Source organism: Bemisia tabaci, chromosome 2 (genome assembly GCF_918797505.1).
Source record: "Bemisia tabaci chromosome 2, PGI_BMITA_v3".
In the NCBI taxonomy this organism is placed as follows: Eukaryota; Metazoa; Arthropoda; class Insecta; order Hemiptera; family Aleyrodidae; genus Bemisia; species Bemisia tabaci.
Window position 1 is genome coordinate 21,433,865 of NC_092794.1, and position 15,875 is coordinate 21,449,739.

Consider the following 15,875-nt stretch of genomic DNA (forward strand, 5'->3'; position numbering starts at 1 on the left):
ATCCAGGCAAATTGTATACGTGCTTAGATTTTGTCCGGAAACTTTATGATTAATTGCAAATTACACTTTGCAATTGCACCCTCTATCATCGGCATGCTCGTCACTTTTCCAGACTCCGGTATCCCTCCCCCGTCCTGTCTAATGGCAACGCGTTCAACCCACGCATGCGCAAAGAAAATGTCTCGACTGCGGGGGAGCTTTACCCTAAGCAGGGTTGCCTTCGTGCACAGAGTCCGTGCCCACCGCGTCAGAGTTACTGATAATTTATTCAACAGTTTGGCAATGATGTGCCGCAGTCGAGGCAGGTGTCCCCCGTATTCCTCCTATCGACGCCTTTGTTTATAAAAGTTTATTTCCCCTAGAGTGAGTGTTTATCAATGTTAAATTGTGTTTTCACCAGGTTTTCTACTTACGAGAAGTCGGTCGTCTTGTGTACAAGTGCAATCGCGTATTTTAGTATGGAACTCACGAGCTCTCCGTCCCGACATTGCGGTATGTCTATGTTGTCAACCATTTTGACGGCGAGCCACCCTCTTTAGGGCCGCCCAGCCTTTCTGATCTGATGTTTACCTCCCTCCGGCATTATCGTCTTTGTTGGGTTTTCAGTCATGTATCAGTTTAGAATTAATATTTCTGACGAGAGGGAGAAAATTCTTTCGTCTCAACAAGCATTTTTTGCAACCCATTATTTTGAGCACAATTAACTCATTAGAGCTTTTCATCTCTCTCTTGAAATCGGAGGAGTTGATTCAAAAGTACAGTCTGGCTATGTATGTGTCTTGCTTGTCACAGAGGAACTATTGAATACCATCCCTGACAGTTGTAGAGATGCTGAGTGTCTAGTGTCATGGGTCTCTTTTGTCTTTCACACGCATTGAATTCTTTAGCAAGTAGAGCTGGTTTCAGACAGCTCGTCCTTTTCGCTGCATGCTCGGGTTTTACACGTTGCATGCACACATAGCAGAAGAGGACAAAGTATCGTTAAGGGGCTCTCATTGTAGGACGCTCCTCTTGATGTATTCAGTTTGCATTGAACAAATCACCTGAGCTTAGTGAGTTAGTGATTTATCATTTTAATTCTCACACAAGAGTTAGAAATCATTACAAATTATCAGAATGTTTTCTTTTTGTCTCATTTGACTGACTTGCTAATATTTACTTCAATAACATACTTATGTCTCTGTTCATAACCAAGGCCTGATGATGATCAATATTCTGTACCAAGTTTTCATTAAAAGTATTAAGGTTATTGTCGGAAGTATAAAACTCATGTAGCAAATGAGCACATGTCAAGTATGTAGAACAGACGTCGTGAAAGCACAGATGCCATCATAAATTGGCAGCATCAACAATGTGATTGGATCAAGGAGCATATTTCAGCATTTTGAATTGGTCTTGGGTTGACTGCACTTGTAAGTTTTTATACACCGCGCAGCCCATGATGTGCTGCCCATTCTCTCACTTAACGCTTTACTTACTGCTCACCACCTCGAGTCAGTGTCCCTGTTTCGGATGTACTGACTGCGTAATCTCATTTTTAATATTCCTCCTCTAACTTCCTTATCATGTACTCTGTGTTATTTGGATCTTCTGCAATCACCACCCGGTTATCAGTATAGAACAGAGCCCTAAAATTCGTAAGGTTAATATCTTGAGCCACAAAGCCTAACCGGTTTGTCTTTATTGAACATTTTTACTTAGAAATATATATGATTAATTTTCTTTCAGATTCCGATGTTGTTTCTGGTCGTTCGCCATAAAGATTGTCTGGCAGCTCTTCCTCTGAAACTGAGCATTGCGGTGAGCCATTTCCTTGGCGTGGAACAACTGTCGATCCTCCCCTGTTGAAGGAAGTATGTTTTTTCCTTTTTTTTAGAACTTTTGCAGTTAGCTCAGCAATAAGGATAGCATCCTGATCCCATCATGCACTTCAGCTCCTACTCGGCGGAGACTAGTCCAGCTCAAACAATGAATCACTAGACAAGGTTTTTTTTTTTTTATTATTATTTTTTTTAACCCTTTTTGAATAACCTATTGGCTAATCCCACGCTTATTACCCTAGCCCCGACCATTGCGTGAGACCATCAAACTTAGATCACCTGGCCAGAAATCGAACCCGGGACCCCTTGGTCATTGGGCCAGCGCTACAACCACTGCACCACAGGAGGCGGACGGTCTGAATTTTTAGCATTATGCCACACATTCTCTGAACAAAATCTCATGTAGAACATGATTTGTGCAACAAAAATGATTAAAAGTTACCCTAAACCACGATAATGTTTTTGATGCCTATTAATCAAACTTCTTGCTCATGAGAAAACTGTAATCTACTCAAGTTAATTGCATACTTATCGTCACCGTAATAGTCTCTGCGTCATGGAAATATGGCAGCCTCAAACTTAGTGTTTCAGATCAACCCACAAGCAAGTGATCAACTTTGGGTGGGATGGGAACTCTGTTCAAGATTAAGAAACTTGCCAAAACCATTGTAGTGTGTGTTCTGATTCTTGTAGATTCTGATTTTTCTTGCAAGTAAGAAATTCAATTTTTCCGTAACCGATGCTAATCAAAAATGTTTATATCTCGGTCAGTAGTTTGTTATATTACTTTTTATCAAGCAAATTTATAGGATATTTTGAAGACAAAATTTATACCAAAATACTTAAATTTGTACCTTGTCTACTGGTCCATTGTTTGAGCTGTTTGAGCCCCCCCTCTCCCTGACTGTCATGCCCAAAGTCTACCCTTGAATGCATTAGAATGCACATGTAAGGTTGACATTGAGGTGATCTTGAATAAGCTGCCATTCTTGTGAGGACGTGGCAGCAAGCTCTCAGACTCAGTCCACTTGTAATTATTTGTCAAATGGTCGACTGATAAATGATTTTTGCTCGCCTCCAAAAATGACCCCCTTATAATCATAAAACTAAAATTTTAGCTGCAAGCGTGTCTCCCAGATCCAAAGATAACATTATGCAGGGAGTAACTGGGATATGATGGCCGAAAGAAAAGGTCTAACATCTATAGCTAGGTGTCTGCGGAGCCGCTTTCCTACCAATTTTTGCTGCTGAAACTGAAAATTATATCACTCTTCTCTTTCACTCATCGGTCCCTGGGGAAATGTATGTTTTTCTTTTTTTAAATAGAAACACATTTTTCTACCTTCAAATGCATTTATAAAGCATCCATCTACCATTGTCAGTTAGATCTGGTCTGGTTAAATCTTGACATAGACCTGTAGGTCTTTTTTGGTAAATGGATCAAGTTTAAGGGGTAATACCAAAAAAAACGAATCCTACTATAACACTTTTTCATGTCTTGTTAGGGCACCACATCAATACGAGTTTGTTATTCATTCTGAGCAATCGTTGTATGCACAAGAAAGAAAGTGAAACGGTATACCTAAAAGCGTAACAGTTCTATCGAAAAATTACCACAGTGAGTCAAAGAGCAATATTTTTCCTTTGTAACTCTCCAACAGTTGAATTTTGAGTTTGATTCTTGTCACATTCAGAAGATAAAGGAAAAGCAACTACAGTAATTTTCATCACTTCATCATTTTCTGGCAACGTATTCAGAGGTTTCAAAGAGAATTAAAAATCATGATTTTCTGGTTTGAATGCGCTCACACTTCACTTTTCCCAGAGACTTTTCTGCCCCTAAAAGTAAACCTCTGACAAGATTTAATTGTATAAAAATGAAAACGAATTCATGGTATTTTAGTGTCTACTTTTCACTGTGACCAAGATCAGACACCCTTTTTAAGCATCCAAAGTTAATGGAAAAGTATGGTCAATTTTACAAGCGCCCTTCTGGAAATGATCCATTGGATCCTATTTTCACCTCAGACCCAGAAAAATTTCCTTAAAGCACAAGTCTAACGTAAACATTTTTTCCCCCTTAGGTGGACTGATCGCAGAGTAGTTGTTTGTAAACAAGGTGAGCCCCTTCCAAGATCACAAGCACAATGAACTTCTCACCATTCGGAAGTCATTTTTCAGCCGCCATACCTGGCATCCACCAGTTTGCAGCTAAATTTAGTCATGATAGCAGTTCTGGAACGAGCAACAGCAGTACAGTGAATGGAATTTCACACACTAATGGTCATCTAAATGTTGATGAAGGTATGTTGAATAGTGGTAATAGGTATACGCCGGTAAGTTCTAGTGGACATTTTACGCTCAACCAACAAGCAATGAGTTCCAAGTACCATCGCGATGTTGGATCGCAAATGGTAAGCACAGGCACATCATCTGCAAATTCAAAGTATCAAAATGAAAGTAATGTTTCCACAGTCCATCACTATGCTGTACCCTATGGCAATAATCCTCACATCTCTGAAAACCGTACCTCTCAAGGAGACATGAAACGGACTCTTCCATCTTACCCGAATAATCAAGAACAGCTTACAAATCAGCAAATAAGTCCTATTAAACGAGAAAACTTAAAAGAAGAAGACTATTCATCAGTGTTGCAGCATCAGCAACCAACCATGCCCCCCTCTTGGCAGAGTATTGCAGCACCTGGCTCAACTGTTGCTGATTACTTATCTCACTTACCTGCTTCAACTTTACCAATATCATTACATCACTTTTTGAAATACTCTGCAGAAAATATGAAGAAAGAGCCTGAAATAGGCGATCATCAGAATACTGATGGCATGGGTGACCAGGGACATTTAGGACCAAAGAAGAAAAAGAAAAAGAAAGCGGCCAAAGAGAAAAAACCTCGCCCAAAACCTGGTGAAATTCGTCTAACGACCGCTCTTGACGGATCAACCTTGTACTGTTGTCCGGAATGTCACATGGCATACCCAGACAAAGCACTGCTAGAGCAGCATTTATTAGGTCACACGATGGAACGTAGATTTTTCTGTGATATCTGTGGTGCAGGCTTAAAGCGCAAAGATCATTTAACACGTCATAAACAAAGCCACAATCCAGATCGTCCATTTGTTTGCACGGTTTGCATGAAAGCTTTCAAACGTAAGGAGCAGTTAACTCTTCATTTTGTAATCCATTCAGGGGAAAAGAGACATGTTTGTCCTGAGTGTGGCAAAGGTTTCTATCGGAAAGATCATTTGCGTAAGCATACAAGGAGTCATATTGCACGGCGAGTAAAAGCAGAACTCTCTCAACATATACCAACGCAAAATCATGTAGGAACTGATCCCATGTCTTGAGGTATGGCCGTTCGGAGCAACGGAGGACCGAGTGCTCACTCAAATTTTGCTCCTGACATGATGGCTTTTGTATCTGTAGCCAAAGATGCTTTTTAATTTTGACCAGTATTTATTTCTTCTTAGATGGTTTTTCAAATCAACAGTCATTTCTCAGATTCCCCAATTTCCCCGCCATGAATTCTGTCACCGATTTTTACATTCAGTCAGTTTACATGTGGACTTCTCCTTTTAGCTAATGGGGATTAATGACTGATGAGCATGCTCATAGTAGCAGCTTGTGAATATGTTCATTAGGGAGGCACTCTTTTCTCTTTGCGAAGCTGCTCCTGCATGTTCAGTTGGTCAACTGAACCTCTAAAAGCTCACAAAAGTGGAAACTTTTCCAATGGCCACTCCTGGAGATGAACCCCGTTTTTTCCTTTTAAGAAATGATACTGTAACGATAACTTTCGCTCATTCAGTGACTTAAGGTGATTGTAATTTGTAAGAATATTTATCGGCATGACATTAAAGTTGTTGGTCCTCTTCAAAGCACCGAACAAGTGATTGAGATATTGTCAGATTTACTTGAGCTAATTCTCTGGAAGTTTTCTCCAGAAGTTCTCAGTAAGAATACTGGAAAGTGCACAAACTTGGGGCTCATTGTCAAAGGCAGAGAAAATTTTGAAAGCATTATTCCAAGTTTTCTCTAACTTTCCGCCGTATCCTCAAATTATCAGGTCGCAAAAATATAAAATCTGTTTTCAGAATCCTGCATAAGTTCAGAAGGGAAAAGCTCTCTACACCCTTGCTAAATTGATAGACTGTGTTTATCAATAATTCATTTCCGCAGTTTTTATGTTTTTGGCTGTGTGGGATCAGTATGAAAGTGGTTTAATAACAATTGCGTAGGAGATTTTGAGAAAAAAAATCATACAACGAATTTTTCATCTAAAACTAGCAGTTGCTAGCAGCATGCTAACAAACTAGCATTAAGGTCATGAACTAAGAAAGTTCTCGTTACATTATCTCTAAGACCCTTTCTCAATCAAGTAGTTAAATCCTGAGAATTGCTTTATCAGCTGAATTTGACCAGATGAGCTTACTTCTGTAATTTTTAAAGCTGATAATTTTTATGAATGGAGGCCTTTCATAAACTTCAGCCTAATGTGAATCTAGGCATTTTTTTCTTTGATGTGTATTTAAGTTGTATTGATTTATGACTCATTTTAAATTTTACTCAGGTTTTTACCCAAAATTTACATCCACAAGAAGTATATATTTGTCTTAAAAGGGTATTTTGAAATTCTGAAGTAAAATTAGGGCATCAGTATTGCAGGTAAAAACTCAGCTGTTCGATTGATAGCCTTTACCAATGAACGAAATTCTTTGAAACTTAAAGAAACTCTTGAAACGTCTTAAATTGAAAGTCTGATTAAAAAAGAAACAAACAACAGTGTATTTCCTTTGATAAATACACCAAAATGCCTAATCTCACAGTTTTGGAATAGCTTTTGTGAATCATCTGGAAAGAAATAACTGGATCAGTTAAATAGTTCTTTTACAAGAGGAGGAACAATCATAATAATTCCATCGAATCTTGAAATAAACCTAACTTTGCATAAAAAATTTACTTTATTATATCAGATTTAAAGTATGTAAAGTCTATTTTGTATTTTTATTTTTTCAACCTGAACTACTTAGATTTCAGAATTTGTTTATCGGCTGTTGACTTTTTATGTATGCAGCAAAGTTTGTGTATTTTTTAATGGCAGAAAGGTATTTTTTTGTAAGTACATATGATGCAATTTGTTCCTGGCCAAGGAAGTGGCAGTTTGGATGTGACACAGTTTAATTTTTTTACTGTAAAAATGAAAATTGGGCATAAAGAAATACTCTCATCAATTGAGCTTTTACCTTTTGTTTCTGATATCGAACAGTTTTAGGCCGACTGCTCTCAGTATTTGTTTTTTCTCTTTCAAATTTTTCCGTGTTTATTTTCATTTTAAAAATTTTGCTTTTGCTGACCAAGTTCACACTTAAATCGATCCTCTCCACTAACTAGGAGAACAAAACCTTAATCCACACAAAATTGAAAAAAAAAATTAGGTACTGACATCACCTAGAGTCGTTTATATTGCATGCATTTTAATGAGACCTCAGAAACAGATGTTTTCATCTTCATTACATTTACCAGAGAAAATCTCCTTCTTTTCATAATTTTTCACGGAGCTGTCCCATCCTCTTCAAGTGCACTATCAATAACGCCCTTGTAACATATCCGCCTAACATTCTTCCATCTATTTTACATGTTACACAAAAAATTGTTGGAAACAAATAAAGACTTTTTTTAAGGAATTACGGAGACAAGAGGAAAATTAGAAATCTGAATCTCGTAGCAAATGTTCTTGGTCGCAGAATTTTTATAGGTGTTATCAACATCAGTGTAGGAGCTCTGATCGGAAAATTTCTTAATCACCCTTTTTTCGTATCTATCTAAAGACAGTTCATTTTTTCTAAAATATTTTTAACTATTGTTTTATTTCTGATGAAATTTTAAGTTAATTCATTTTTCATTGCTATACCCGGTGCGAATTGCTCAAGAAATGAATAGTTTCTTGGCTTTTTTGTTCTAGTCTGCATAAGCCCTAAATACCGCAATTGATGAATACTTTTTTATATTCTCTCTGTAATATTTGCACACTTCGCTTGTACAGCTTGTCTACCAACTTTTCAATTTTTCGTTGTGTAAATATTTTTATCTTGTTCAACTGTTAGTTTTAATTTACGGAACTGAAAACTAATTTTTATCATTTCTCATGAAACCCTTTGAATCTCATATTTTGTTTAAGCATCTCTAGAAAAACAAAATATTTACTGCTTATGAACAAATGTTACGGCTCGATTTTGGACAACTGAATCTTCAATGTCAGAAAGTTGTCAATTTTTCTTTTTGCTGGCCCAAAGGTACAATGACATTTTGATACCACTTTCATATTCTGTCTACATCTCTGGTTGAAAGGCCTTAGCAAAAATGAAGTCATATCATTTTGTTGATAAAGCAATCAGTAAATTCTGCAAAAGGTTCTGTTAGGGAAAAACTAATTTTTCACTGACCAGAAGTCATTTGTTTCTCAGTGATTATCTAATTTTTCTCCGTGGCGTTTGGAGTGTTAATTCTTTTATTATCATTCAAGAGTCTGTTGAATGCATATAGTGTTTATCCATCTAAATCAGTCCAATTTAAACAATCCATATTGTAAAAGGGTTCTTAGTAGAGTCCACGCCAAATAAGTTTATGCACTTTAAACCGCGACAGAGGATCAACCATCTTAATTCTTCCATTTACTTGACCTGTAAAGGTGACATCAGACGATTTTCTGTTGCAGTCTAGAAGTGCTCAAACTTATTTGGCATGAAAAATATCTATTAAAAACTTATTGGTGCACTTTTTAAAACTGAGAAACATTTATAAAAATTCAACCAAGCAGAGTAGTGTTTCGGAGATCCTTAAATCAACGCAAGCAATGTTGTGTGCTCAAATAACCCTCCTTTTTTCTACCGTTTATAAATGTATTAGCGGTAAAAAAAGTTTTAGGCTGATTTAGCTTTAGCTGATTTTGCCGAATTTTGTTCAATAACTGAACTTTGAATATACACCTCTCAATGGCAGCTTTTTAAATTTCCAGTTTCCTCTTAATTTTAAATTTCTTTCAAGACAAGTAAACCAACTTAATTGCTTGAAATTATCGCATAGGATTTTTTGAATGAAGAAAAAGAACAGAAATTCTCAAGCAAAGATGACGATTAGCTTTTCTCCAGTCTTAAATTCAAACATACTTCGAGTTTCACCAACAGTGCATTTGAAACTAATTTACCTTAAATGGATGTTACACCACAAATTTTACAGTTTTTCTGTTTGTTTAGTGTTTTTACTGGTCACCGATGATGTGAAGATTTGTGAAATATTAGTGATCTTTTTTTATTCTATCGAAGCATAATACCTTTCTCATTACTATTTCTACGCACCAACTTTTGGATTAGTAATACCCTCTAACTCTCAGACAAAATCTATGATCAAACCATCAATCATTTGATCAAGTAAATTTAGAATCCTTCAGTTGTGTGAAATAAAAGCAAAATCGAAGACTTACCCATTTGAGTATAAATTGTTGTCAACAAATGGCGCATTGAGAGTTTCCTATCCATAATCTTTCATTTCAATCAATCCTATGCAATCCTACGATTTTTAGGAATATTAACCAAAAATCCTGTCCTTTGTGTTAACTTCCGTTGTTTTAAGCTGGGTATCTATTTGAACATTTTCAATGCATGAGCAGCACCCAATGCACAGTTTGAACTCGTCTTTCATTCTTGTTGTGCCACTCAGCATGAGCTGCGTCTTTTTCGTGAGTGCTCGTCCTATGCGCAATGAGTATTGGACTTTGGTTAGTTGGGAGAAGTCAACCGTACCTGATTTGCGCTGATAATAAAGATAAGCTATGCATAGCTCAGAAACTAATGAATTCGCCGAATAATGTAGGAAGCTTTTGATGCTGTTCTGCTCGTGTGGGACGAGCTTTCAAGTTGTGCATGAAGATGTAGCCACTAGGCGCACACCTTGTTTGGCTCATGCATCAGAAATGCTCAAGTGAGCACCGAGCTCAAAGAGAACCTTAACCTTTTTTAATCACAGCAGAAGCCTCAATTTTTTATCGTTACAGTTTATTATAACTATTCAACTACCGATTTTAACCTACAATAATGAAACAATAACAAAAATAAAAAAAGACAGTATTCAATTGAAAGTATGTACAACAAAAATAGTACAAGTTTTGTAAGAAAATATTAACCTATTTTTATGTAGAATTTATCACTGTAAATTTGTTTGGAGATTGTATTTATAATCTGATATTTTAAGAAGAGTTGGAATAGTTGCTGACATGAAGCTGGATAAATACTCCAATTTAATGAGGAGGATAAGTTGTCCTGATTAGTGTTAACTTGTTCTCAAAGTTTACAAGTACTGTGTTTAAAATTGTACATGTTTGAAATTTTGTCTTTTCTACATATTTTACCATTTATACCAAGTAGTATACTTCTATCTGTTTGTATTTGTTAGTGATGTGTTGTATGCATTGACTGTGTTTATTTTTCTAGGGTTTTTTTGTCTCAAAAGAATTATCTTTCTGTCTCTCTCTGTTAAGTTGAGTCAAATCACATTTTTAGCTTCTAAGATTCGCCATTAATTGACCAAGAACCAATAGAAAACTGGTCTGCAAGTGTCTTAGTGACTAATTTCATGGGTACCTGAGAAAGTTTTTGAAGGTATTCAGAAATTAAGGGCTTTCTGTTGATAGGAAATAAATCTCTGCTATGTTTAATTAGTCACAAATGCAGTCCTAAACTCATCTAATGCACTTCACAACTTTTGTTCTGAGCTCTAAATGAAGTCTTCCGGTTAAGCCGAAGAAGCTATCAAAAGAAATCAACATTTTGGTAAACATGAAAAAACCACCCCCTCTCCTCCCGATAAAACACAAAAAAATGTTTTGGCTCCAAGAGCACGGTAAAATCTACACTATTTTACTTTGTGGAAGCTTGTTAGTTGCAGCTCGCCTTTTTAGCTTGTAAGGTTACGCTTTAAAATTCTTTTTGCATTCACTGCTCTCAAACTCATTTATTTAAGTACCAATCATTTTAAGTTTTTCACTTAGTTTTTTGTGAGCTTAAGTAACATGGCTTCTAAAGTTTCATTTTAGAAGTGTAACTCAAATATTTTTTCTGCACCTCCATTGACTTTTATTGCATTTGTGAATTGCTGGGTCAGTATACTCATCAGTTGTAAGACTTTTTGTAATATTTTCATTTTAGTTTGTGTTCTTAGCTTCAAGGTTCATCAACTGCTATTGCAGTCTGTAACTCATCGATTGTCTTGTGGTCATGAGCTCTTATTTTTTTCCAGACCAAGAAAACAATGATAAACTAGGATTTTGATGAAAAGTGTACTCGAAGGGGCTTTCTTGTTATGATTAATGATGATTGATGCTCTGTGTCTACTAGTCTGTTATTTTCATATGAAAGGGGATTTGTATTGACATACATGCAAAACTATGGCGATGGTAACTGTAAAAAGTGATAACGTTTTAGATCACTCTTTATCAAAATCCTAAAAGTGCATTATCTTGAAGAGACAAAACTACGTAATCAACATTTTAGGCAAATGTAAGTGAGCTGTGGCTACATATCCTTTATTATAAGGACAACTTAATCATCCTCTCTCTAAGTGAAATTCTGCACCTTAGTGCTCCATCAATGATGGTATCCTTTACCATCAATTTGCCTCACCCTTAATTACAAAATGGAATGTTATTTTTCCTATGCATGACCCTTGCAGTTGCATTCAGGTAGCAATATCTCTCAAATGACGATGAAGTCTATCGTACGAAAGCTCAGTCATAGTTAAAATACATTCAGCGGACAAAAACCTTTAGAACATATCTATCCATGGTCACAGCAATGATGCTTTTGCTTTCTGAATTTATTCATGAGCAGGAAGTTCAGCTGCAATTCTGCAGATCATAATTTTTGTATATAGAAGCTTTTTTAATTCAAAGATTGTATCAGCTTTGCCCCTGCAAAAAAATCAATGATCAGTGGAGTGATGAGACCAATGTGCAGATCAATGTTTTAACCACACTAAAAAGCTGAATTATTTACGCTAAAAGAGTGATCTCATTTTTACATTAACATTTTTTTTTAAACATTAAAGTGGGGATTTTCTCCCACTGATGATTATCAACTGACATATTGAAAATTATCTCCTCTGTTTGTATTTTTTAAGTTAAAGCAATGTTAGTTTTTAAAATCATCAAGACATAATTTGAAACTAAGTTAAGAATTTCTACTTTTTTAGTTTCAGTGTAGATATAATAAATTAACTTATTTTTTTCAAATGGCGATGTCTCTTTGTCCACTCATTGTTGGATAGAGAATTTTTTTATGATTGTGAATGTAAATTTAAAAATTTTGTCAGTTTTATATTTTGCTTAAGAATTTTGAATATTTCTAATCTCTTTACCAAATACAAATGTATAGTAGGCACATATATTTGAGACCCACCAGGTTGCTGAAACATTTGCATGACACAAGTTTTATCAGCGGCTCAAAAGATTCTTTGAACTCAAACTATTTTCAGGGAAATACTGCACCTCCATTATCCTGTAAAATAATTTTTAGTCAAGTAAGATATTTGTAGTCTTAAAATTATTAATATTTCCAGTTTGATTCGCAGTTTTTTAAAAGCTAGATAGAAATGTTCAGGGCTTAAAGTATAATTTTCAGTCCTTAAAATGGCTTCAATAAATTGTTTTACTAAACTGCATTGCAAAGAGATAGTAATGTTGATAAGCTTTGTGCCTTGTGCTGTAATGAGGAAGCCACGCATTGATTTCGAGTGTCCACACATCACAACCAAAATCAGTTGCGTAGAAATGAAATTTACATTTTTTTAACAGCAGTCGGGCTAATTTTTTTTTTAAGGTTAGCATGGCCTTGACCTCAGCGCCTGTAGACCTTTAGTGTTAGATAACAGTTGTAGATACATCACGAGTTTGGCCTCAATGCCCCAGCCAACATTTGGTTGGTTTGATTTACAAGTGATCATCCATTAGGAGTCGAAAATAAATTTTTAAACGAAAATTTTGGCTGGTTCAAAACAGTCTATGCTAGATTTTCTTGCGATTATTAGCGCTTTAAACCCTCAAATGAACATTTTCACCTTTTGAATTCTTAATATGGTATCAGATTTTACCTGATGCTACATGAGTTTACTGTAACTGCATAGTATTATGGAGCAGGCAACTTTCCAACAGCATTATTATTCTATGCTAACAGTCAGTACCTGGAGCATAATGGTAGCATCCCTCTGAAAATATTAACTGAAATTTACTTAAACAAATATACTTATGTACTGAATTGTTTAAAGCGGAAAAATCATGTATAAATTGAAACAAAAGTGAGAGATATATTCAGCTGGTTCCATTGATGCGCATGCACTCTTGGAAGGGAAAAACCAATCTTAGGATCCAACATCCGACAAACTAGGTGCAGATATTTAGGTTACCTATATAATTACAGAGCAAATACACAAAAATTGTTCCCTAAAATGCGTGATAAGATTATTAACAGGAGAATAACATAAACGCCTTTTCGGAATTTTTTTTCTATGTATTGAGTTTAATTGATTAATTCGATGCGATATTAAAATTTTACTAGGCCAACGTTAAAACTTTATGTTTGAAGAACTCAGTATCGCAAAAAATTTTGTCAAAAGGTCTTGAACCACTCAACATTTGCATTTAATAACTAGCTTTCCAATCTCATAGAAAATCCCTTGTATATCGAAGCAGTGATGAGCTAGGTAGGGCACTACATGATGTATATCACACTTGTGACGTAGGTACTAAAACGGTTTATTGTAGAATTTTTTTAGTGTTCATGTAGCTCAAGTTTCGACTTCATCGGAAAGGGACTGCTCATAAAACACATCTTGCCTCTAAGTAGAGTCTTTTCAAGGGTGTGTAAAGGTTTTGGTCTATAAAATAGGAAAAGGAGTGAAGTGCAAGCTGTTGTCATACTTTTCAACATTGATAGCAAATTGAGTGAATTGCCAATTTTCTGAGGATCAAAAAACTATGAGTAAATTTTTATGTTCAGATCTATGTATTTTGAAAATGCCCATTTTCAAGCGGAGTGAAGTGTGATGTAGGGACAGTCCCATTTTCATTACAAGGTTTTGAGTCTACTGAAGTCAATCTCTTACATCTCTCTGTATCATATTTAAGCAAGGAAAGAAAAATCTGAAAATTTGTTTCAGAACTCAGGGACAACATACATTCAGGGATTAAACGACAATGTTTAGTTACTGTTCTCACACAATTTTAGCCTCTCATACTCAGACATTTTAGCCTTTGAACATGGTACAAAACTGTTTTTCTAGTATTGCATCTGACTTAAAAGAACTTAATTTCTTCAGTCTTAAGTTGTATTTTTTCCATATTTTTTTCTCTGATCTCACAACTGAATGTCTCTGTTTATTCAAGTATTAGCCAATGGTATTTTGTCTGCCTTGTGCCAGTATGCCCAGTTGCTTTTCTCATGTATTCAATTTTTTTAAAGGTGGCTAATGTTTTGCCGCAACATTTGTCCTTCGTTCAATCATTTCTCTGTCGACTGTTTTTTAGTCCCCAACTCTGGTGAAAGCAATAATTCTTAAACTGTCAGATCCCTAATGAAGTGTTATTTAAAATCCTTTATGTCCAAGGCTTTTTTCCGTAATTTTTTTTTACAATGAAACATGTTTGTGAAGTTTAAAAGTTATAAGATAAGCATGTTTCTAAAATACTGCCTAGGGTAGTATCATTGATCTCATGGAGTTCTGACAGAGTTTAACCTATAACTTCGGGTATATTTATCTCAATAATTTTGATCTTGGAATATTGTTTTTTAGACCCTCTTTTGTTGCTAGGTAAAGTATCTAAGTGATTAAGTATCAGATAAATTGTATTATTTCTCCAATAGATCGTGTAGTTTACTTGAAACTCTTTGATAATCTCTGTAAAATTAAAGGGGGGCTAATTGTGTTTGGAAATGCTGTTCCAATTATCCAAAACCTGTCATGGAATAAGTTTTTATTCTGAAACCAACCTCCTTTATTTTTGTTAGAAATTCCCTGGGGATAATATCGATGAAGTAAAATATGTCTTTTCCAGTTACCACAGTATACTTAATGAAGCATTTTCCATAAGGATAAGTTAACATCTCAATATCTGGAAAAAAAAAGAAAGAAAAAAAATGGTAAAATTAATCGTGTGATCAAAAATATAAATTTTGAGATATCCTAATCCGTGTGGATATAACATGCTATAATTAAATTATCAAAACTGGAAAACTGCCCCTTTAACATACTTCAATGTTCCTGTAATTTCAACTAAAAATAACTTGTATATACTTGTCCTCATTTATAACTCTGATGTGATGATTCTTATTGATCTCTGTATTTAAGACTACAAACATCCATGTATATTCTGAAGCAGATTCATTCCCCTAGTAAAAATATAAAGTATACCATGCAACATTATTGCACTGGCTGTTTACCCTGCTTACGGTGGCATAGTAACTGGCCGGTACATCAGCCTTTTTCTAACTTCAGTATTTTACTTAATTGCTGAAGGCTGGCTCATAGGTTTAACCTTCTAGAAATGGATTAAGCCTTCTTAAAATTCTTACATTTTCCATGTAAATTTATGATAAGTTATTACCACGAAACTCTGTAACTTTAATTATTGTAATAAAATCGTCCTGTCTATTTTAATTTTTTCTTCTTCTACTTATCACCCATCACCCATAAAAATTCGTCTAGAATTTTTTTACTATAGCGATATAATTTTGGGATGACAATAATGAAAAGACAGCTACCAAGACCAACTGTCCCTTCATTATTGTCATTCGAAAATTATGTCGAAAGTTCAAAGTAAAATGCTAGTCTTAAAAAAACTGAGAAAAAAGCGTATTGGCGCTCTCCTAACTTTTCCAATGGAAGCATGATTATCAATAGATTTCAAATCGACTTCAAGTGCAAAACCACGTATCACCGTTTGCGACGTTGCAGACTTCCTTTCAAACTTTGATTTTTCTTTAGAAAACTAGTAAT

At 35.3% G+C, this 15,875-nt stretch overlaps 1 protein-coding gene across 3 annotated transcripts; it reads left to right on the plus strand.

The window, feature by feature from the left end:
- Positions 1-209: 209 nt before the first annotated feature.
- Positions 210-15,536, plus strand: LOC109043676 (uncharacterized). Of its 3 annotated transcripts, none has more exons than XM_019060967.2 (3): positions 210-492; positions 1,729-1,853; positions 3,905-15,536. In XM_019060967.2, the coding sequence occupies exon 3, from the start codon at positions 3,968-3,970 to the stop codon at positions 5,180-5,182; it is 1,215 nt and encodes a 404-aa protein (XP_018916512.1). In that variant the 5' UTR covers positions 210-492; positions 1,729-1,853; positions 3,905-3,967; the 3' UTR covers positions 5,183-15,536. The 3 variants fall into 3 exon arrangements, with proteins under 3 accessions (XP_018916512.1, XP_072153012.1, XP_072153013.1); XM_072296911.1 differs by lacking the exon at positions 210-492 and adding an exon at positions 532-1,056; XM_072296912.1 differs by lacking the exon at positions 210-492 and adding an exon at positions 532-1,052.
- The last annotated feature ends 339 nt before the right edge of the window (positions 15,537-15,875 follow it).